The 24,831-nt window shown below is 33.8% G+C and overlaps 1 protein-coding gene across 1 annotated transcript in view; it reads left to right on the top strand.

The window, feature by feature from the left end:
- The window catches only part of LOC112128328 (lachesin-like), a 58,960-nt gene extending 34,803 nt beyond the window's left edge, over nucleotides 1–24,157 (top strand). The window contains exons 4-5 of the mRNA XM_024230339.1: nucleotides 23,632–23,824; nucleotides 23,880–24,157. Of these exons, the coding sequence (XP_024086107.1) occupies nucleotides 23,632–23,824; nucleotides 23,880–23,944 (258 nt within the window). The 3' untranslated portion in view covers nucleotides 23,945–24,157. The remainder of the gene's footprint in view (nucleotides 1–23,631; nucleotides 23,825–23,879) is intronic.
- Nucleotides 24,158–24,831: the final 674 nt, after the last annotated feature.

The raw sequence follows: 24,831 nt of genomic DNA, 5'->3' as shown, positions 1-24,831 counted from the left end.
GACCACGAAACTTAATAAATGTTCTGATAATTGCACAACTTTTGGATTTCAATTGGTTAAACAGATATTCCCAACGTTCAACAATTTCTCTCAAGAAAAATACGGTAATTTCAATTAATTTTCATATTTCAACATTCAAGCGTTGTTTAAAAGGCTGAGCTACATTTTCATTGAATGAATTGAAATAAATACCGTTTTGTTACAACAATTAGTTTGAAATATGGCAAAAGAATTTAAACTACAGTAAAATATCATTTTCATTTTTATCATTAATAAATCAAACTAAAGAACGGTTTACTCCAGACTTATAATTGTTTTTTTTATCTAATTAATTATTGGTTATTAAATGTAAAAAGCTAACCAAATCAAATATCAAAGTCAAGTGAAAAAAGTTGTTGTTTTATCTAGTACACCAATCATTTCTTAAAAAATGGATAAGCTTTAAATTATAAATTCGTTGTAACCAGTGTATTTTCCTATTAACCCGCATTTTCAAATATTTTAATGGAGGTAATATTGTCATTTTAGAAAAAATAATAATGCCTACTTAAAATGGTTTAAACAGTACATAATAAGCAATTCTTCTCATAAAACTATGTTTTAAAGTTATTAACTGAACAAAAACTTACTGTGTAGTTGTATTTTTAAACAAATAGATAAAAGATGTGAAAGACGGTAATATCAAGTAACGAGAAAAGTTCACACGGTTTTTCTTTTGTTGTTTTAATACCGTTAAACAACATTTCTATACCCTTAGGAGGAATAGGTGTTGACATCACGTCCTTGGTCCTCTTGAGGATAATGCGTTAGTTAATAAAAAAAAGCGTCTTGAACAGTCCATTGTAAATTATAAAACATTTTTTTCCTCATGACTTTAAAACCCATAATTTGTACGTGCTTCTTGCATGAATTTTAGCACGGTCTAGGGTAGCCGAGGCACCTTGTAAAATTTACAGTAGAGAGTCCTTCTTTCGATAGGTTCTCCTCATGAAACTTTACTTGAAAGTCATTAACACAATGTGGTTAATTAAAAAAACAGATAATAGATGTGAAAAACTAAATTAGAATTAAAGATGTAAACATACATTCTGCTACCTTATATTATATTTTTTTATTAAATTATATTTTTCATAAACACTCAACCTGCAATGCCATTTTTTGCATTTTTCACTGGAACATTTTTGAAGATATAATGTCAAAATTATACACTAGGAAAAGGAAAAAAGTTTTTACGGTACTACAGGCAATTGGGGAGTACTTGTTTCGAGAGATAAAGATTCTTTAAGTTGTTTTAATTGGCATAAGTTTAAAAAGCATCATTTTTATTTGTCAATTGTTTCCAAAGCGATTTAAACACGAGTATTTTCTTTACGATTATTAAACCAACATGCTGCATTAATCACTGATTTTTATGAGCTCAAACCTGCACACGCATGTACATACACAGGTGTACAGAGTTGAGACCATCACTATCCGCAGTCGACCGGACATTCCCGCTATTGCAATTTACAATAAATTACCGGCAGGCGTTGAAAATCAACCACCACATATGTTGGCTGTCCGAGGTCAGATCTCTGTCAGTCTAGCCGTCAAGTTGGGATCCGGTGCCAGGTCATTTCAACACCCAACTCAACGAGTTCCAACACCAAACCCATTCACCTTTCTCTCATTCTTAAATACATTCTTTCCTATTACATACCATTCACTCAATTAGGACAGTAGGTAACTCGAGATTCCTCCATCACCCTTTATATCATAAGGAGAATCGATATTACCCATCCGCCATTGGCCCTCTCATAGTACACATTCACGCTAATAAATACATTCAATCTCTACGCAAGCTAAGAACAGAAAACTTTCATTAATACATACAATAAAACAACTCTGTTTCCTCCAAGAATCGGAACTGGGGATCAAGATACTTGCTGGCCTTCTCAAGCACAATTTACATATCGCGAGGATTTCCTACGCGCTTTCTTTAGACCCAACGAAATGTACCGCTCAATTAGGAACACATTGATAATCGGCTCAAAAGTAATTGTCAGTGTGTTAATCTCGCATGGCCTATTCTTTATCGGTTGAGGATGACCTTCTCGAATCAAGTCTTCCGAGGGCTATGTCGACAACGCTGTTGATAAGCGAGAATTCTGTTCCGATCCGGGCCACCTACGCTGCCAGTTTCTTTTTACCCTGTTTTTATTGCATTTTTAGTATTAGAGGGCTTGATCGCAGTAGGTAAGTCCGGAGTTTGAGCGTCCCGACCTTAACTGCCTCATCCCCCACGTTATGTCTATAAATAAGAGTTTATATATTATATTTTTTGCTTAAGATTATAAAACTTACGGCTCAATTGTTACATGATTTGCGGATTGTCTGTATCATTACATTTTGGCAGAATGAGGATTAACTTTGACGTTAATCACTTCTAAGGTCTGAATTTGTAGGTGGATATATCTTTCCATTAGCTGTTTTTGAAGAGAAAACCCATCTTACACCTAGCTGTAGCAAGAAAAATGTCTTATATATTAGTAACAGTTGTTTTTTATGTAATCGCTATCATTTTCAAGAGATCGTTATGTGCAAATTAAATAATAATAAATAATAATAATAATTTTAAAATTATCGATTATGCTATAATAACGTACTTCATAATGAATAGGGATATTGTCAATTTTGTAAATACTTTCCGTAGCATTTTTATTTAATTTTAATTATACATTGCCAAAATTTTTGGTTTTTGCTGAAGGAAAATTTAATTAAGTGATTAAAGCTCACAAAATAAAAGGCTTTAATTCCATAATTTTGTTTATTGGACACAATCATTTTTTTATAATTAATACCTTTTATAATGTTCTCGGTTAGCTAAAACCTCTGTGCACCTGTGTCAGGCATACCGTAAAGTACTTTCATGTAGTTTTACTCCTTGTGAATACAACTATAGTGCGGATGAGGACCATCGTAACGTAGACTTCTATACAGATGGTTCACTTATCACAGGTAAAGGAAACGGTTCTGGAATCCATATACCTAAATTAGGTATCAGCATCTCCTCCCCTCTTGGCAATAACACCTCCGTTTTTCAGGCGGAAATCTGGGCCACTTTTGGAAAATAAAATCAAAGGAAAAGATATGAGAATTTTTTCCGACAGTCAGGCCAGTCTTAGGTCATTCTAAAAAGATTTATCAACATCAGTAAATTGTTGATCTTATCTGTAGGATCACTTCCAGGTAGACGAATAGGGTAACCCTTATTTGGATATCAGCACATAAAGGACAAGGCGCATAGCCTGGCCAAAGAAGGCTCAAATACTGTGTTTGTCGGGCCACAACCGTCTTACCTCACTCTATAAGCACAGCGAAACGGAGTATCAAAAACTGGGGCATTCCTTAGGGAGTGGAATTTATCCCCCCGACACAGGCAATCGAAAGAGTTTGTTAAGGCGATCGAACCAGCTGAATCGAAATAGCTATTCTCTATCTCAAAGAAGGGAATTAGGAGGCTGATATGTATCCTGACGGGCCACCGCCCACTGAGAAGACACCTCTTCGTAATGGGTAATCTGCCAGATCCCTTTTGCCTTTTTTGTGATATAAAAGAAGAAACGGCACGGCACTACCTCGCAAAATGCGATAAGTAGCTCGGCCTAGATTCGAGACTTTTAAAGGAGTTGACATCACCAAATCACTCCCCGAGGTTAAATGGTTCAAAATCTTGGAGTTTGAGGACAAGTCCAAGTGGTTTATGCAGGACATCAGGAGCCGATCAAGTCCCGGACCTTTTAGGGATGGGGTACGAGTCTACCCAGGCATTTAACCCCTAGGGTCTTGGTCGCCCACCTTGCATAATATATATGCATACCGTTAAAAAGATTGTCACTAATTTCATAAGGAATTTGACTGCATAGATATTGCAACGTTGCACTCAACTGGAAAAAGCCTTCTCTGCAACACATCTCACATCTGCTAAATGAGATTGAGGTCTGGAGAAAATGAGGGAAGGGGCAGCTAGGGAATCGACATGTTTTCTCAACAATGATGAACAATTCTGCCTCTATGGGTCCGACATTGTCCATCCAGAAATCGAAAATCCTCGATAATTTCTTGGACATGACGGACTGCGGTGGGGGTTGCCTTAAACAATATATCCAGTTCGTACTCCAGTGTAAATCCCAGTCAAGATTACACCGCCTTCTCCAAACTGCACCGAAGGGAGCACGAATTAGGGCATTGTACGCAATCATGTTCTCAGATAGATTCTTCGGCGTCTGCTATCATTATAGAGATAGAAATGTGTCTCAGCAGTAAACATGCCAGCACTCTTCTAGGCGCTCGCTGCACCATATTCGCCTAAGTTGCTGGTGTTGGGCTGTTGCTGCAGCTCGTCCCAAAGGGGCATACGATGTGAGGCCGACCACAAACGATTACGAAATCATCTGTTTTGATAAAGCCAAATATTTTGTACTTTATTCAGGATCTGACGGGCACTATGGTATGGGTTCCGTCTTGCAGCAAGAACATAGATGACAATATTTCTGTCCTCCCTTAGCGTCGTAATGCTCTGAGATTTACTACCAGGCCTCCTGTTGGCACTTCCAGTCTCTTCTAAAGCTGTAAACCACGCTATGTCAAACACCAACAACCTCTGCGATATCCACTTGCGGGTGACCTCAATGACTCATTCTCACAATAATATTGCGAACTGCCGGTTAAAGGTGATGTCTTTTCATGGTTAAAGAAAATATAACTGGATTAAAAGGAGAAAATACGAGAAAACGTGCTTGTTCACAAAACGAGTAATCTTCACGTTTACTATTCTTAAGTAAAGCCGTTTTAAAAATGAGGTTTAACATTTGTTGGTTTTTGGTTTGCATCTTTTATTTTCTTTTAATACAACTAACAAGAATATATCAGTTAATTTAATTAAAATTAATAATTATTCAGAAATCGTGAGATGCGGTCTGATGTGATGTAGGTTTCAGAAAAACATTTTCTTTAACGTGCCAACGTTTCGATCTTTATTGAGATCATCTTCAGGGCCTGGGATTTACAAACATTGTTTACATTTAACAAATACATTTAGGATGTGGAAAAGTGAATTTATACAATGCAAAATATATTTTTTATATTCAATCAAAGTATTTCTACTCACTCAAATTGTTTGTCTTCTGTGTAATTGTGCCATTCTTGCGTGTCGTGTTGAGAGTGCCAGTGAGATTTTGCTGTTTTATGTTTACATACGTTGGATTTTGAAGGGGTGGGGAAGGAAGTCGTATAGAAAAGACATTTTTGTATAAGGTGTCGGCTTCTCTGAGGTGAAAAGAGCCAACGTTAGGGGAAAAAAACGTTGGTAATGGTTCGGCCAGATTATCCTTTCAGGATTATATAGACAGAGATTATTAGGAAAAGGAAAGCTAAATTGTTGGACAACTAAACTATGTGAAAAATATTTGATGTGTGGAATGTAATGTAATGATATATGTATGTTATCTACATTGAATTTGATTAATGATATTGGCGTAGCTGCGACTGAGTTTACATGTATCTGTTCTGTAATTGATGCTGTGTTTATCTCTGTTTATATAAACCATTTCTAAAAAATTACGTTTATGTTTGTTTTGTTCTGTATGTAATATTTTTGGATTTTTGAAGTCGAAATTGTGTTGGTGTTCAAAATGGTGGGTAGCGAGTGCTGTAGGATTTTGCCTGGGTTTTTTGCAATCGTAGATATGTTGCTTTACTCTCTTGTCCAGATATTGGGATATAAGGCCGATGTAAGTTGACGGACAGTTTAAACAGTTGATCTTGTAGATTACGTCAGATTTATTTGTTATTGGTGTGGGATCTTTAATTTTAGAAAAAAGTGTTTGCATTGTTTTATACTGTTTAACACGACACGCAAGAATGGCACAATTACACAGAAGACAAACACTTTGAGTGAGTAGAAATATTTTGATTGAATATAAAAATGTTTGTAAATCCCAGGCCCTGAAGATGATCTCAGTAAAGATCGAAACGTTGGCACGATAAAGAAAATGTTTTTCTGAAACCTACATCACACCAGACAGCATCTCACGATTTCTGAATAATTATCGATTAACGGTCACTAATCACCACACCATTAAAATTAATAGAATAAGAATAAATTACTAATATCCCTATTCATTTTTCAGCAATTCAGTCTAATATATGCCTGTAGAGAACTAATAAATGTAATTTGGTTTAACGATCATTTTGGTGTGCTTATCCTCACTGGGTTTAACCGTTGGTCTAACCAGCGAATGTTCGCAAACCAAAATGATCCGTAACGACCATACGATACATTAATCACCTCGCAGACGACACATTAAAATCTCAGAATTTGACTAGACCGAAAGTGTCGTTTATGTCCATATCACCAAATGGTTTAGTTATGACAAGTAAAAGTTATAGTGGAAGGGTGCGATATGTGTGAAAAGTATTTAATTTATCTGTATGAAAAAATCAAAAATAGATTAACAACGTTATGGAAAAATAGTCTCTGTGTTAGATTCCTATTGTTTTAGGAATTTATTTTTATATTCATTGGAATCGTGCGATTGTACGAGATCTTGAAGTAAAATAATTTTTATTTAAAAAAATATATATTCTAATTTATGGAAAAAATATTCAAACTTTATAGGATGGAAGTAATAAGATAATGTTACATTATGCGAGTCGGAGAGGTACGGATAAAACCAAAAAGCCAGCCCGCGACCGAAACGAGATTTGCTCTCGTGACACGATTCGGGATGAAATTCGGTTCGGTGTCGAAACGGCGTATCAGAACTCGATTCAAGCTGCGGCCTCTCAGGTTTCTCATGAAAAGGGATAGCTCCCAAAACAGGGGTGGGAAAAATCAAGTTTGTTTACAGCACCTACGCTCCGCTGTATACTCGAACGGCCGATCCAATTTGTTGCATTGCTTGTTTCGAGGCGAGGGAAAAAGAAAAAGGATTCTTTTTGAGATATACCGCATACGATGATGCTTGTATAGAATTTGATTGTCAGTGAAATCCCGTTCCCATAATTTGGTTTAGTCCCGACAAGAAGAACATCCGGCTTACTTCCTACCTTCTGTGTCAAGGCTTATAAAGTCAGCTAATGGGTCGAGAACTCACTGAACCCCAAACAATATTCTCTTAAATAATCACTCCAACGTTAGGACGTTATTAGGTGATATAATTATACAAATTTTATAAATGTTATACAATTTATTAATAGCACAATAACAAAATATAATGTATTTCATTAAGCTTTAAAATAAAATATAATTTTTTTCCTAACAAATAGCTAAACGAGATAATCTCATCTTAAATGGAACTTCGCTACACTAATGATTAACTAGAAACTTGTTTTTAAGGTTTCGATGATAATAATAACGCGTTAATAGTAATTTTTTTTAAATGATTTGAAGTGCATTACATCTACCTTGAAGTACGTAACAAGTAACAGTATTGAAGGTAATATATACAAAATTAAAAACAAGAGTGGAGAAAACACCCTTTGGTATTACTCGAATGTTATGAAAATATTGTCTGTTTAATTGAAACTTGAGTCATTATCACTTTCACTATCATCACCATCACTTCCTAGGATATCTCGCGGCCATTGTCTCTTCAGTCGGCGGGGAGGGGGATGCGAGGTTTTTGATGTGCTGCTTTACGGTAGTTGGAAGGTTTTCATGAAACGGGAACGGATTTCATCTTGAACGAAAGGGATATGTAAGTCTTTATGTGTAGTTAGGTTCGATACATAAAACGGAATTTCTAGTATTTTATGTAGTATTAAGGACTGGACAGTTTGAATGCGGTGGAAGTTGGAATGTTTGACTGAACCCCACACTTCTAGTCCGTAAGTCCATACCGGTTAAATATGGTGCTGTATGGTATGGTATTGAATGGTGAAAAAGGATACTAAGAAGCGGGGTTTGCGCTCCCCAGGCAGCCTTCTGGCTTACTGTACCTTCCTAGTTCCTTAGTTCAGTGCAATAGACTCAATCTTTCTTCTTAGAAGTATCAGGTCATTGACTGTCGCTGCTGCAATTTGATTCTCTAAGTTTTTCCGTAAGTTAGGTTAAATCTCCAATGAGCTGTTGCTTCGAATTCGAAGATGATATGAGTGGCTGTTTCCTCCTCCTCATTACATAATCTGCAAATGAGATCATCGTTGTATATACCCATGTTGTATAGATGTTTTGTCATATGCCAGTGACCAGTTAGTAGTCCTACCACTCCTCTGAGTTTTGCCATCTCCAATTGCAGCAGTGTTTTTTCCAGTCTTGGTGAGGGTTGTTTCATCGTAAGTTTACTATGTCTAGTACCGCTAGAGTTTATCCACTTCTCCTGTTGTTTTGTTTGGATCCATTCTGCGATGGTGGATTCTATATTTGTTTTTCTTATCCCAAGAATAGGTTGGGGGCCTATGTATGGTCTTGCAGATCTTCCTCTGGCCAGACTGTCTGCTTTCTCGTTACCAAAAAATTCCCCTGTGCCATGGCACCCAAGATATCATCAGGTTGTTGTGTTTCCCCAGGTTTTGGAGATTTTGGATGCATTTACTGTCTATTTCTGATGTGATTCTTTTATATGCTAATACTTTAATGGTTGCTTGGCTATCTGATTTTATTAGGATTTTTTGTCAGTGTAACCTCTTTTAAGAAATCTTTCCAGGGCACAAGCATTGATGGCATGTATTTCTGCTTGAAAGAAGACCGAAGTGTACTTACCTAATTAGTTTGATTGCTCATGTTTTGGGCTCGTACAGAAAACGCCTGATCCGGTTCCTTCGTTTGTTTTGAAGCCATCTGTGTACCATATCATTGTATCTGATGGTCTCCTGTGTTCTTCCTCTCCTTTATAGTCCGTTGAGACTTTATAAGAAGTTGTGAAGATTGTTTCCGGGATCGATATGGTGTGGTAATGTAGCCTTTTTTTGAGAAAGGTAAATCACACTGACGTTTCAGTCGTTTGTCGATGTACAGGTCCGAGGAATCAGTTGAGAGGGGAGTATTATTTAAGAAAACGGGGGGGAGATCGTTTTACGGTGTGATGTGGGTTTGTTTTTTGTATATGTTTGATTTTGGAGCAATGGGAAAGGAGGTAAGGATAGATATTTGTTTTTCTATGAGAGGACTGCTTTTTTGAGGTGAAAAGGCCCGACAATTTTAATTGTAGGTAATGGTTTGTCGTTCGGGCCTGGTTATCCATTCTTGATTATTATAGACGGGATTATTAGGTAAAGGAGAGATAAATTGTCGGAGATTTAGACTATGTACAATTGTTTGATGAGTGGAGTGTAATGATAGTTTTATAAGTTGTATTATATGTTTTGTGTGCTATATGCATATTATTGATTTTGAATTTGATTTATGATATTAGCGTAGCTGCGGCTGAGTTTAAATGTGCTTTATTCTGATATTGGGAGTAATTTCTACGTATGTTGCAGGACAATTTGTACAATTGATTTTGTAAATTACATCAGACTTACGTTTTATTGGTGTGGAATCTTTAATTTTCGAAAAAAGAGTGTGAATAGTTTTTGAAGGCTATTTTAAAGTTATCAGAAGAGAGAAATGTGTTTAATTTATGTGATAAGCCGTGAACGAATAGAATGGATATGTATGTTGGTTTGTTTGCGTTTGATAGAATTGAGCTGTAGTTCTTGATTATTCTGGTCGTTATGTGTTTAGAATAGTGATTATTATGAGGACATATTTGTATATCTTCTTTGCTTAGTGGATATAACTACATAATTGAAAAGAAAGAACGTAGATAGTTTGTCGTTATTATCAATTAAAATGGACAAGACAAAGACTAAGTTTATTGTAAATAAATCATTTGTACATTTTATAAAATAATATTAATAAGGGTGTAATATTTATTATGTAATGACATTGAATTTGATTAATGATATTAGCGTAGCTGCGACTGAGTTTACATGTGTCCGTTCTGTAATTGATGCTGTATTTTTCTCTATTCATGTAAATCATTTCTAAAAAGTTACGTTTATGTTTGTTTTGTTATGTGTTTAATATTTTTAGATTGTTGAAAGCGAAATTGTGTTGGTGTTGAAAACGGTGGGCAGCTAGTGCTGTAGGATTTTATTTGAGTATTTGCAATAATAGATGTGTGTGGTGATTAGTGACCGTTAATCGATAATTATTCAGAAATCGTGAGATGCGATCTGGTGTGATGAAGGTTTCAGAAAAACATTTTCTTTATCGTGCCAACGTTTCGATCTTTATTGAGATCATCTGAGTGTCAAGTGAGTAGAAATACTTTGATTAAATATAAAAAATATATTTTGCATTGTACAAATTCACTTTTCCACATCCTAAATGTATTTGTTAAATGTAAACAATGTTTTTAAATTGCGTTGAGGGCTGAAATGACCTAGTCATCGAAAAAAACCCGTTTGAGTCTAACCCCGTTAACCCCGGATTAAGGGAGATTTAGTGACCAGCCGGTCGACGAAATAAGTGATCTCTCCTGAAGTATAGTCCGTAGGTCATCACATCGCGGAGTGACGACCCTTCCAGGTAAAAATCCAGTTAAATGTTGATAAAAAAGAAAATAAAGAAAACGAATAATAAGATAAACAAAATAGTTCAGAATTGGGATGAGCAAACAAATGGTACAATTTTTCTGTATAATATCAAACTCTAAATCAATATTCGCATAATCAAAGTCGCAAAAAGAAAATACTTCCAATAGGTTGAAAAAGCTTTCGGACGAATCATTTTTCCGCGTTTTATCTTTGTGACGAAGCATTTCGCATTGAGTCGTTGATAAATGAAAAAACGAAAGATTAAAAATCACATGTCTATACAGAAAACTACGTTTACTTTAATTATTTGCGAATTCATTCATTTCATTCAGTCAAAAGAAATATTTTATAATTATAAAGTGTGACATAATCAAATATTTACAGAATCATTTAAATATTTAATTGTTAATTAATAAGAAAGTTGAAAATTACATACCTAAGTATTAAATCCTTTTTAAAAAGATAGTTCCGACTCACAGTAAGTTGCTTTGCAACGACCCGGATTTCGAGCCCTTTAACTCATCATCAGGTTGAAGGACTTCTACAACCACGTCTCTCGACATGAATTACAAAAGTAAATCCGCTGATACCTCCGCCAACGCGACGTTCCAATTAGCAGCTGGTTTTTTAATGGCGCTCGATTTAGGCAATAAAAACGAGAGTAAAAGAACACTTGCCTAAATCGAGCAAATTTTCGGAATTTAAGGACCATCTAAAAGAAACAAAATATAATTTCAATTCAAATTTAAAGTTTGAGAAATTTGAAATTAAAAAATGTAAAATTAAACATGGTGATAAATGTATTAATAATATAACAGATTTTGATCTACCTCCCATTTTAAATATGTACATAAATAATATTAAACGTCCAAATATTTAAATTAATTATTTTAATTGTTATTATTTTTATAGTAATTTAATAATATTAAGGTATCATTCGAATTTTCTATCGTTTATCTTTAATCGCTAATTTATAATTAATTTCTTACAGTATTTACTATAATAATATTTATTTGTGTTATAATTTCCGCGTCCTATTCAAATTTAGCGCCATTAAAAAACCAGCTGCTAATTGGAACGTCGCGTTGGGGGAGGTATCAGCGGGTTCACTTTTGCAATTCATGTCGAGACGCGTGTTTTTAGAAACCCATCATTTATCATTTCGACTTACGTATTATGTTTAAAATTAACCTTTTTATATTTAAAATATGAATATAATACTGTTAACTACACTTATTAATAAAATATAATTTATCATTTTTCAATATTTAAAAAAAATTTAATAAAAACTAAAACTTGTTTTATTAAATTAAAATGTATTTTAAGCAACTGATTTGCACGCTACACCAACAAATGGCTCTAAGAAACCAGTATTGCGAATTCTTCATGCAGTTAAGATTAGGTACCACTTCCGGCTATCAGTAAAATAATCAAGCTCTATTACCGGAATTCTCGAACGAACCAAAAAAAACGAAAAGGGTGGCGAGAGGGAAAAAGGGGTTGAAAGTGAGGGAGGGGGAGGATTGTGACTAATCTTCATATTTGGAGAAGAAAGGCACTTGATGCCGCTCTGGTGGTGAATTGATCGCGACTCAATGGGTTTGGCAACACTTCTCGACCCCCTACCACCCTTTTAGAAAGGAATAATGCTCCTCGGCAATTTACCAACCGATGGAGGTTTTCATATTTCTGAAAATTATTATCTCCAAGAACGCTTCTTTTCTCTATTCTTCCCCTCTTCCATCTGCACGAACCCATCCAGTGCGGCAGCGGAAATAATAGCCGTCCACTGGGTGTGGGACTTTATCGTTTTTTGATGTTGTCTCACTTTCAAGTAGAAAAAACCGAAAGCATCCCCCTTGGAATGTCAAAGCACTCAGTCTCCAAATACCTTTGGTTGGAAAATTCTTCAAATCAAACTGGGACTGAATTCAACATAAGACACACACACACACACACAAATCTGGAAATAAATAAAACAAAATTAAATATGTTTAGTTCCCAATTACAACAAAGGTTTTAAACTAAAAACAAAGAAAATTGAAAGTTAAGTTTATATCAATCTTCGTTATGGTAAAGCAATAAAACCTACTGGTTACTTCTAATAAACAAGGATCTTTTATCAAAAACTTGTGTTGTCAAAAAATATAAAAATAATATGAATAATTTCTTTCTTATCTTTTTGTTCTGGATGATAATCTGGATTATAAAAATTTCATAAGCTTTACCAACTTTTAGTTTTTTACATAAATGCATTTCGAGGCTCTTTCCAACTCCTCCTCAGTATATTTTTCTAAAATTTTTATAAATCAACATTTTTAACACGTAAAAACAACAACAAAACTGATTTTTAAACCATTTTACAAACCATCGATCTTAACATTTTGGGTGTCAACAGACGATTGGCTTTTTTTAACGATGGAAGGTCTATTTCTCTCGAATGTAGGACATATTTGTGTCTTTTTTCGCTCTTTTTTTTTAATTATTTTCTCTAAATATACTAATTAAATTTCTATAATGGTTGCATATCTTTTCTTTGTCTTTTTACATATTTACGGGTTGTCTAATATATTAATATAAGTTGTTTCTAACCATTGTAAGTTTTTACTATTATTTTCTTGTTCTACAATTTTAATATTATTGAAATCGATTTCAGGATTTTTTGCGATTAAATTTTTGATAGGCCTGTTTTTCCAGATTTATTTTTTTACATTTTTTTCACGGTGTTTTCTTTTATTGTTTAATAATTATACTGTTTTGCCTATTTATACTTTTTTATATCTACATGTTATTTTATCAAGTACATTACATTCCCAACGTTTAACAATTTGTTTAGTCAATTCACTAGTTTTTGTGGTCCGCTTGACCATTTAATATCTTTCAATTAAGGTTTTTAGTTAAGATAAAAAAGTCAGATATCATGACTGAGGTGGTAGAGTAGCGGCGTATCTAGCCGAAAGTCGTGGGTTCGAATCCCGCTCGTGACATTGACTTTTTTATCTCAACTAAAATCTTTAATTAATTAAAAAATTTGTTTAATATTTCAAAGAATAGATTTTTTAATAATACATTTAGTATTAATTATTTTTTCGGTTAGACCTTCAATACATACAATACCATAATACATATTATCTAGATTATCTGTTTTTTCTACTTTGAAAATTTCTCATTTGTTGTAATATATATTACGTCATTTTTTGACAATATTGTTGATTAAGTCAAGGATAATTATTTTCTACTAACGTTGTATGTAGAATTTTTAAATTATTTTTGAAGAATATACAATCACTAATATTTAACACTGACTAGGTTTGTTACTAAGTTAATTCTTGTTGAAATTAATAAGTTAACAGATAGTTCAGTATTCTATTACTAGTGGTAGGTTTTTTTTTATACATGTTGAAACTTTGTTTTTCTGCTCTATATATATTTTTAGTTAGAAATGTTATGTACTTTTTTCTCGATTCAGTCTCTGCGATTTGTTGAAATCTTGTTGGCATCAACGTGCTTTTTTAAGAAGTGTATTCTGGCTTTTGTTTTCTGTAAAATATAAAATTAAATTATTCAAAAATTTATCTGCTACTGTGGGGGATAAACAGGTACTCAAAGAAAAGCCTTTTTTTAAAATATTTTATTATTACATTTTTTTTGCCTTATGATCTTTACATATTAGCCAAATATTATTATATTTGAATTACGAATTATTTAAGCGTATGGTTAAAGTTTTGAGAAATTCTTCTTTATGTATGTCTGTACATAATTTATTATTTGTTATTTTTCTATTATTCTGTTGATGGATTCAGGTACTTGAACGTTTGTGAACATTGACACCACATCTAAGTTCACAAGGTTGTAATCTTTATAATATTTTTGTTGTGTTAAAAATGTTTTTATTTCCTGGGAATCTTTTATATCAAAATCCTAACATTTTTCATACTGAACGGACATAGGGTCACTTTTTGGATCCGTCTTCAGTCGCGCCTCTGTTGAATTACTCAGGCCCGTTTCTGCTTTGCGCCATCATTAGTGAGAGTTACCAAATAAGTGACCCTATGCCGGTTCAGCATGAGTTCACCCACTCGCTGACCAACACCTATCATGCATACTAACATTTTTACAAGTAGCCCTTCATTTTGATCTGATTCTAAAAATATTTAAAAACCTAAATATTATGAATACTACGTTGATAGTAAAATAGATGTGGACTTGTCACCCTTAATTTGACACTTTCGTTAGGCTGATAAACAAGACAAACTAGTGTCACAATGTTAAGATGATATGGCTATCAATGATCCAAATTTGGATAGGAAAAAACATTTAAAAAATGTCATTTGTATAAACTTATAATCGACGTCTAACAGGTCAATCCTTAAACTTTTTAACTTTTTTTGGTTAAAATTTGAGTTTTTGTATTGTTTTATTTACTTATTAAGTATTTATTTATTTATAATTGTATAGCAAACTTTATCGAGAAGAATCAAAAACCTCTATCAGTATCGTAGCTTAGATTAAAAGTGTGTAGAGATTCAGAAAATGTTTTTCTGAAACCTACATCACACCCGACCGCATCTCACAATATCTGAATAACTATTAGATTAAAAATTTAAATTTTTTGTGAATGACACAAGTCAAGATAGGATGGTTAACGTTCGAGGCAAAAGCTCATATAGCACAACAAAAAAATACAATAATAAGCAGTTTATTTAACAACTGAAAACGAAACAATATCAAACGCATTTACACTAAAAAGACCGTCTATTTCATCATTGGTGAAAAATAATTCCTGACAGAAACCAATAAATACATATCTCATTTAAACATTCACCCCCGTACCCCTCAGTTTTAATTACAATTATACCTGCAAACAACTTGGAATTCAAGTAACCTCAAATTCCCCGAGGGCAAAGCGGAACCGAATAATTTCAAGGAGAGTTTCCTGTACATATGTGTTCTGCCACTGGTTTCAAATTATATGAATGAAGGAAAGTAGTACAGTTTAGGAGAAGGCGGTACAAGCTTGATAACGTCATGAAACAACACTTATAACGAATTCTATCTTCATTGTTGTTTAATTTCATAAAAATCTTTCTTCTATAGTTATAATTAAATAAAAGAGAGTTCCAGCACTGGTTGGTTTCTCTCCCCAATGCCTCCTAGTCTGTCATATCTGTCAGATTTGTATATAACTATACAATTAATAATAAATATAGGAAAAAAGTTGTAATAGTTAACTATTAGCTCAAATTGATCATGTGTCGAAGAAGGACAAACTAGGAGGATTAATACACACACACGTCCACCCACACACACACACACACACACGCCGACAAGTATCTTACAAAAGAACGTCACTTTAGCTTACCTTATACATTTACCTGGATCAATGATATTTTGTGAACTTGTTGGTGAAGATGATGTTTCGAACGTGTAATTGTTTTCATGTTTCAAATTTCATAAATTATGTCTTCCTTAAATATTGAAAATTAATCGTTTCAATATGATTAAGCCATAGGCTTATTGTAATTAAAATTTAAAAAAATAAACTATTTGAACTCTAAAATAAACAACATAAAGGAAAGCGAGAAAATCACTTGCCGAGAGTAGGAATGCTTCACTTACCTTACAATTCGCTCCAGCAGAATAACGCCCTTCGGGAATGTTGAGAAAATGTGGTTGACAATTTGACTGTGAAACATAAACAGCGCTTTCTGGAAGATAATTTTCTCGTATTACGATACGAAGGAGAAATACGTTGAGAAGGAAAGACGTTAACTAAGTTTTTAAATTGAGGCGCACGGCCAGAGAGAAAAACGAAAGGGTACCGAACAACTGACTGAAAAAACAAGAGAAGAGCCTCACACCGTTCGCCAACTAAGCCTCTCTTCATTCGGCAGGCCAATCAGAGGTCGGAGGCTTAAAATAAAGATAACAATTGAATTGTAATAAGACTTTATTTAATTAACTTATTTTAACAAGAGAATAGACTAAATTACGTTTCGGCGTAAACACAATATATATAATATTTATTATTGACTAATGCTGTTAATATGATGGGAAAAGCGCAGTTGTACAAACAGTATTTCTTTATAAACGACGTCTAACTAATTTTTTTCAAAACTATATTTACTTCTTTAGTATTTATTCACAAATAAAATACAAATATAAAAAATATTCGTAAATCAAAAATTTATTGCCAAAGATGGTTTTAACCTAAGTAAGGCTTTTATTGTAAAAAATTAATATATGCTATATCTCGATTAGGTTATATTTTATTTCTTTTGTACAGAAAAATAATGACTTATGAGGTATTGTAGCCAAAGGGTTTTTAGTATTTGATAGCATCAAAACTGTGGATATCAAAACCAATGCCTTGTCCTACTTACAATCATCAGTTAATCAACTCATTAATTAAAACGGGAATTTACTCAAGTGAAAAATTTTGGTAAGAACTGGTAAGAATAAAAATAGTCAATGTACAACAACTACAGGAACAACTACAGGACAACAAGAAAAATGCATAAAACAAAAAATGACAAAGTGCTCATGTAACAATTACTATATAGTCTTATGTCAATATGGTTTTCCAAAATGAAAAGGCACAGCAACTATTGCTTGCTATTATTAGACTTCTGTGACTACATAAATAACCAACTACATCAAAACTGCTTTATGTAGATTATAGTAAGGTATTTGATACTATTGGCCATTATAAGTTTTTGGAATGCTAGAAAAAAAACTAATTTAATTTTTTTCAGAGCTATTTAACTAATATTTTTTTTAATCAATTGACTTTTTAAAATTAATGGTGGAGTACCACAAGGTAGTGTTCTAGAGCCCTCTTTTGTACAATATTTACGTAAACGAAATGATAAATACAATAAGTATGGGGATGCGTCGCAACGGTTTAGGCGTTGACACGGCGCTCAGTGAAGGTCCCGGGTTCGAATCCAGCGGCCCTGCATTCGAACGCTACATACTTACAGATGGGATTTTTTCAAAAACACCTGCACACTGAGGGTTTATATGACCTCTGCTGTCGCTAACCCTCGTTTAAAAAAAGTGCGGGCAGGATGTTTTTCTAACCAGAGAACGCTGTATTCTTGTCAGAACATATTGATTAGATGTCTGCTGTCTGAAAAGCTCCATCATTCATGAATAGATTACTTTGGTCTCATGATCAAAAGGTAGTAATAAATCCTGAGAAAACAATGGTAATAAAGCAATTAGTGCAAGCTCATCTTGACCAACCCGTGATTGTTGTAAGTCGTTTATGCCCATGCTGACGATAAACTCAAGGTATCCAAATGCCTTGACATGTGACTGTCCTTCCCTGAGCGCGATAAAGCAAACGACTTATTTTGGCCTAACTTCAGGATCAAATATGTCAGTCACACAAAGTATCTCTTGAACAAACTAACATATCGTTCCTCCAAATTGTTTGTGTTGAAAATGGACGGACCTAGGTTTGACCCCGCACTGCTAACACTCGAGATGAGTGATTCTCGAGCTTTGCCGGTATTTTACTGTAAAGTAAAAAAAGTTGTACTTACCAGCGGATTTCGAGAAGTGGTACGCTCATCTCAAAGTGGCAGAAGTCGAAAAATTCTAAAAACTGGATTATTTAGGGTTTTATTTTTAATTATTCAGCGTGTGGTGCTATAAGAAAAATGATACGACTGTAGGTAGACGCTTAGCTGCTAGGCAGCACCAGGTGACACTTTTGAATTGGCGAAAACTGTCTTCATTCTCGAAAAGTGTAAGTTTATTGTATGTAAATAAGTATAAACATACAAAATATGGTGGATATTGAATTACCACAATTATATTTTATGTGAAGAAAAGAAGATTGCGTGTCTTTAATTGAATCTAACAGCATTCCTAGTTCCTATGCTGCGTTTTTCTCTTCATTGTTTTTATTGCCAACAACCGGAATTGGGTGTGCTTGATACAGTAAAAGAAGTAAACTTTCATCTCTCTCCTGTAATTTTTTTAAAGTTGTGTCACTTTTCTTGTGGGTGTGCGATATGTATGTCCATGCATATGCAGAATTTACTTGCAAAATGCTTACATTCAAAAAATCCAACTAAATTTGAATTTCAGTAGGAAATGATTTTGTTTGTTTTAATAACCTTCCTTCTACAATAGGACCTAGTAGCTGTATTTCCTTGGTTAGCGATTTCTAAATTGGAATTCTGCATAACTTATTTTTTGTTTTGGTCACAATTTGCTATTAATTTTGGAACAAATTGTGAAAAGAAAAACTAAAAGCAAAAAAGAAGTATATGACTAATCCTTATTCTAGAATATTTCAAACAAGATTCTGAATATTCCTTGGTATTGTCTTAATAAGTAGGTCTCAAGGTTAAATAAGCATTTTTCGTAACCTGACGGCTTAATTCACGACACCCATTTTACGGAAAGTTTTATACAACTGTGCATTATGTAGCTGACTAATGTGTCTGTAATTAAATTTTTACAGCTTTCTTTCTAGTACGTTTCTAGTAGTTAACGATCAACTGTCAAGCGTCTATTTTCAATGCAACTTCCTAGTAAAAACTTATAACAAATTTATCGATAAAAGATATGTCATGGCAGGACATTTGATAATATCCGAAGCAATCTATTTCCGACGGGTGGCGGATCCAACATCCGTGATATTAATAAGAAATTCCACTAAGCACGTTCAGGAATGTCTGGTCTGCGTTCTCCGTCGGTTCATACCGTCTTTTCTGCCGGGATAAGGTTTACGTATTAACCTCAGTAAACTAATTCAATACTTTGCGGGCCGGAGGCGGAGTGATGGCCTAGACGTGGGGCACCGCGGCCAACCTAATCAGCCGCCTCCAAGACACCTAATTAATAGAGGCTACCCCGCAACTTTGTCTCTGGCCCAACCCTTGCGGCCGCACCCACCGCTGATGGATACTGTTTCAAAGTCCAGTCCGCAAACAACTCTTTCCCAAAGGAGTAACCGAAGAACCGAAACCCCTAACATAATTTTCCTATTACCTCCGCTTTACCTCTCCAATTTTGATCAGAAGAACGTCTACCCTTGTGTTCCCACCAATTAGAAACACCCCTTGGAATCCCATACTTGTTTAAAAACTAGTGTAAAAAAACATAAACATATTTATCAGAACGATTTGTTTTTGTATTATTATGAGAACAGCGGGAAAAGAAATATAATCGAAGCACAAACAAAACGAGAAAGTTTATAATATTTTTTACTTTTTATCCATGACGCCACTATGTCGTGTTATTGACAAAACAAACAAAATTAAAATATACTTTTTTGAGGATCTTCCCCGTCTGAAGTATAATGGCAAAGGAACGAAAAAATTAAGACTTTTGATTACAATTATAAAAAAAGAACTTTCGAAATGAAAAATTTGTGTCATTGGCGATATTCGAATATGTTAATATAACATATAAAACAATCTGTACATTTCTTACATCAAACATTTCTACATAGTCTTATTCTTCAACAATTTGGCTTTCCTTTCCCTAATTATCTCCTTCTACAAAATCCTGAAAGGATAATCAGGGCGAACCATTACCCATTTTTTCCCATTGTCGTCTTCTTTCATCTCAAACAAGCCGACTCCTCATATAAAAATGTTTTCCTATCTACTTCTTTCTACACCCCTTCAAAATCCAACCTACATCAATATCTCGATGGCACTCTCAACACGACAGACAAGAATTACTCATTTACACAAAAAACAAACGCTTTGAGTAAGTACAAATAATTTGATTGAGCTAAAATTTCTAACATTGTATAAATTAATTTTTTCACGTCCTATATGCTGTAGAATTTAAAGAATGTTTATAAATCTCAGGCACAGAAGATGATCTCAGTAAAGATCGAAACGTTGGGACGATAAAGAAAATATTTTTCTAAACCTATGTCACACCAGACCACATCTTACGATCTCAAAATAAAATTTATGAATTTATGAAGTAACTTGTTTCAATTAATTATTATTTTTATGAAAGGTCTTGGTTGAGATAAAGAAGGCAGTGTCACGAGCGGGATTCGTACCCATGTCCTTCGACTAAATGCGCCGCTGCTCTGCCATTTGAGCTACCGTGACTTCGATCGTCCATGCCACAAACTTTCCATTTTGACTCCTCGTTTTATTCCAATTTTTGTTAAACAAGAAATAAATAACCAAACATATTCATTAACAAAACAACGAAATGGCTCACAGGCGTTGAAAAAAAGGAATGATGCCAAGTCGACAAAACTGAGGATTGAGAAAGCGATGACTCCAAGTTGATGGCTCAAATCCACAAATTTCTTTCGACCAAAAAAAACCTCCGATCTCATGAAAAATCCGAGAAAACTGACTGCGGTTGAATCAATCCCCGAAGTGTTCGGCGCTTCAACCAATCAGCGAAGCATACCCGTTGTTGATGCTCTGGTATTATATACCTTGTTCCAAAAAATAAAAAATTGATCAATTTGAACGAAATTGTTACAAGACTCCGTTCAAAAGGAAAGAAAACCGTATATAGCAGACTGTTTTAAACTAATTTTTAAGTACTAAATTTTGAAGAAAAACCCCAACAAAGATCAAAAGTGAACGAAAGAGAAAACAAATAAGAGCGCAAAAGAGAGAAACTGACAAACGGAGAAAAAGAGAGAAAGGAAATGAAAAAGAAAGACAAAAGACAGGAAGATAGAGAGAAAGTGAGAGAGAGAGAAAAAACAGAATGACGTAGGCAGGAAGATGGCAAGAGAGAGAGAGAGAGGGAGAGAGAGAGAGAGTGAGAGAGAGAAAGGGACAGAGGGAAAAAGAAAGGCAATAGACAGATTGATTAATGGTTACATTTTTTCATGCATACTTAGGTCTCTTGGATCGTTTTGTCACATAACGTGAGTTGTACAGTTTACATTAAACATGTATTATAATTTACACTCCTTTGGTCGTTCAAAAATTTTAATTTTTTTTCTAAAAATTTGAACGTAATTTTTTTATAACTTTATAAATTTATAGGGCATAAATTTACAAGATAAGTAATTAATAATAAAGCAAAAACAAAATATAATAAAAGAAAATCAAAAGTAAGTTTATAAGACAATTTTTATTTATATAAATAGGAATATACGATGATTACAAAACAAAACAATTACATTTTTATTAATTCATATTACTTTTTTGAAATGAACGTTGCAGTAAATTTTTTTACTTTTATTTACAAAAGTTTATTTTAATTATAAATATTCATCCATTAAGTAATTTTTGTACATTACTTTAAATACTGTACTTTTTCTAATAAACAAATTTCAGTAAGGGTTTGTTCTATGCCTTTTGTAATTATATTATTAGAAGATCTTACATTTATATCATGGAAAATATTAGGGAATATGATTTGATTAGCTAAAAATTATGGTTCTTGGATCATTATTGTTTCGGTTTTTGTATGAAAGTTACAAGCACTAATTTTTAAAAGATCTTCGATTTTTAAAATACCATGTACTTTAAATTTACCATACAAACGGTCATCATCCTTTAGGTTAGACAAATTTTTAATAATTGTTATCAAATTATTGTATGGTTATAATTTGTATTGGACATAATTTATAAAAAAGTACGTGAGATATGGTCTTGTATAAATTCACTAATTTCGTGGTCCGCTTGGCCAATTAATATATTACGATTAATTAAGGTTTTTAGTTGAGATAAAAAAGTCAATGGCACGAGCGGGATTCGAACCCACGATCTTCGGCTAGATACGCCGCTGCTCTACCACTTGAGCTATCGTGACCTCGATCCACTCGGACATAAACTTCCTATCTCAACCCCACCTTTTGAGTTTTACCTCCTTTTTGCCATTTTTCAAATGTCGTGTAATCGGATTGGATTCTCGGCGACGAATGAATTGGCTACGGAGAGCTTTAGTGAAGTATACTTCATTTTAAATCATTAAATTCACTAATTTCGTGGTCCGCTTGCCCAATTAATATATTACAATTAATTAAGGTTTTTAGTTGAGATAAAGTGGATCGAGGTCACGACAGGTCAAGTGGTAGAGCAGCGGCGTATATAGCCGAAGATCGTGGGTTCGAATCCCGCTCATGCCATTGATTTTTGGTTAATATTTTTATATTTTAACAAGTTATTTACGATATAAATACATGTATATAGTTTTTCCTTAATGACATCAATTTGTTTCTGCCAATCTAAATTTGATGAACAGTGCATAGGAAGATTTTTTTACGCGATTCTGAATTTTTAGTTCTACTCTATCAAAAACTAATTTTATTTATTTTGTTAATGAGTTGAACTTTTCCTAATATTATGCATGATCACTTGTATGGATTCAATTTTAATCCATGATTTTTACTCCGTTCTGCTACAATTGTAAAGATTTTATTTACATTTTTACTCTTAGAGAGGGGGAGGGAGAAAGNAAGATGCAAGAGAAAGAGATCGAAAGAGAAAAAAGAAAGTCAGACAAGAACATAGCAGAAGAGAGAGAGAGAGAGAGAGAGAGAGAGAGAGAGAGAGAGAGTAAGAGAGAGTTTAAGAAGATTGAGAAAGACAGAACAAATGATCATTTCTAATGTGAAATAAAGAACTAGGGATTTAAGACATGAATGATAGCATTTTCTATTAATTTTTCTAAAAAATATAATCATCATATTATTGTCATATAGATCAGCATGTCATTTAACAGTCGTTTAAAAGATAAAAGCCTTTTTTGATTGTCTTTGCAATTGCAAAAACATTTTTCAAATTTTTATCGTTTTTGTTTTTGAGGGGCTGTCTAAAATCTACAGAGACAGTTACGATCCGAAAGAGAAGAACTGCAAAAATAAATATATGATATTTTCTTTCTTAAATTACACAATTTCTCAAATTGTATACGAAATCAAGACCGGACTGTAGAGTTTTTGATAAACAAAAGCCTACGCACAGATGGACCTGCATTCTAGTGATAATGTGTAACGTAAACACCTTTCTTAAGTGTTACAATAATATATAAAAGTCAAATAAAAATTTTCTATTTATTTCATTTAGAAAAGATTGTTTTTGGCTGCTCATGTTTGGTTTTTTCCAGATGGGTTTTCTCGACGTGGTAGTGCCGCCTGATATAATCGACGAGGAAAGCTCAGACGACGTCATGGTCCCGGAAGGTGGATCAGTCACACTTGTTTGCAAAGCGAGCGGATATCCGACACCGGACATAACATGGAAGAGGGAAGACAGATCGGAAATCGTGTTCCGGGAAGCATCGGGCATCAAGAATAGAGGTAAAACCCTTTTTCTTATTATTATACTATTGTTTTAAAACAAAACCAAATGTAGATGATGAGAAAAAGAGCATCGATTACGTACAAGCCGTGGCGGAAAGGAAACTGTCGGCTAATTAAACTCCCAGATTCTGCAGACCGGCTGGTCGATGTTAAGTTGAATGTATTTTGTTAGAGTTGGTTCCGGGCGATAGCTTTTCAAGTTACAAAAAACAGCAAAAAATCCCACTGGTTGGCTTTATCACCCAGCACTGGAAACTTTCATTCCTCCCGATTAACTACACAGCAGTTTTATTGACGCAAACTCTGTTTATTTATACAATATTACCTGATTATGTGAACGAACTATTTCATAAAAAACTTATAAAAAAGCAGTAAAAATAATTTAATGGTAATTCTTTATTAAGAATAATTTCCTTTAATTAATGTAGATTTTTACTATTCATTATTACACTAAAAATTATTAATAAAAATCAATGAAAATCAAGATGAAAACGCTATCAGTTTGTTCTTACAATAGGCATGGCAGACAAACTTACTACGATAAAAATATTAATTAGCTAGAATTCGGTGAGACAATATTGGTAGTATATATAAATAGAATGTTGGTGGGTATGGATTTTCTAAATGATATGATTCGCATTGGTCCTGTTCACTTCTGTCGTAGTTCTTTAATATTTACCAAGTATAATTCCGCACCCTCGAGGTGAACCCGGGTAAGTAAAAAACTGTACTTATCAAGATTGAGATTTTAAAGTTTAGACCTTTGGAACGACCAAAATTTTCGGTGTTTCGAGGTGTTTAAAAAGGCACATCACGTTTCGACTTAATCGATTATACACAGTCTGTCAGGCCTAAAGACTTACCGGAATATGCACTTACTTCATTTGGCTGAAATTCGGCTAATCCAGTTTTGCCTTGAGGGTGGTTAATTGATGATTTCCTGGATATCCAGCACTAGAAATATGTCTTCATAACTTTGGTAATTGCATGTACGTCTGTGCCTT

The sequence above is a fragment of the Cimex lectularius genome, unplaced genomic scaffold (genome assembly GCF_000648675.2).
Source record: "Cimex lectularius strain Harlan isolate CLEC.00 unplaced genomic scaffold, Clec_2.1 scaffold245, whole genome shotgun sequence".
Classification (NCBI taxonomy): domain Eukaryota; kingdom Metazoa; phylum Arthropoda; class Insecta; order Hemiptera; family Cimicidae; genus Cimex; species Cimex lectularius.
The sequence above is the reverse complement of the archived record's forward strand: the minus strand, read 5'-3'. Positions and strand labels throughout refer to the sequence as shown.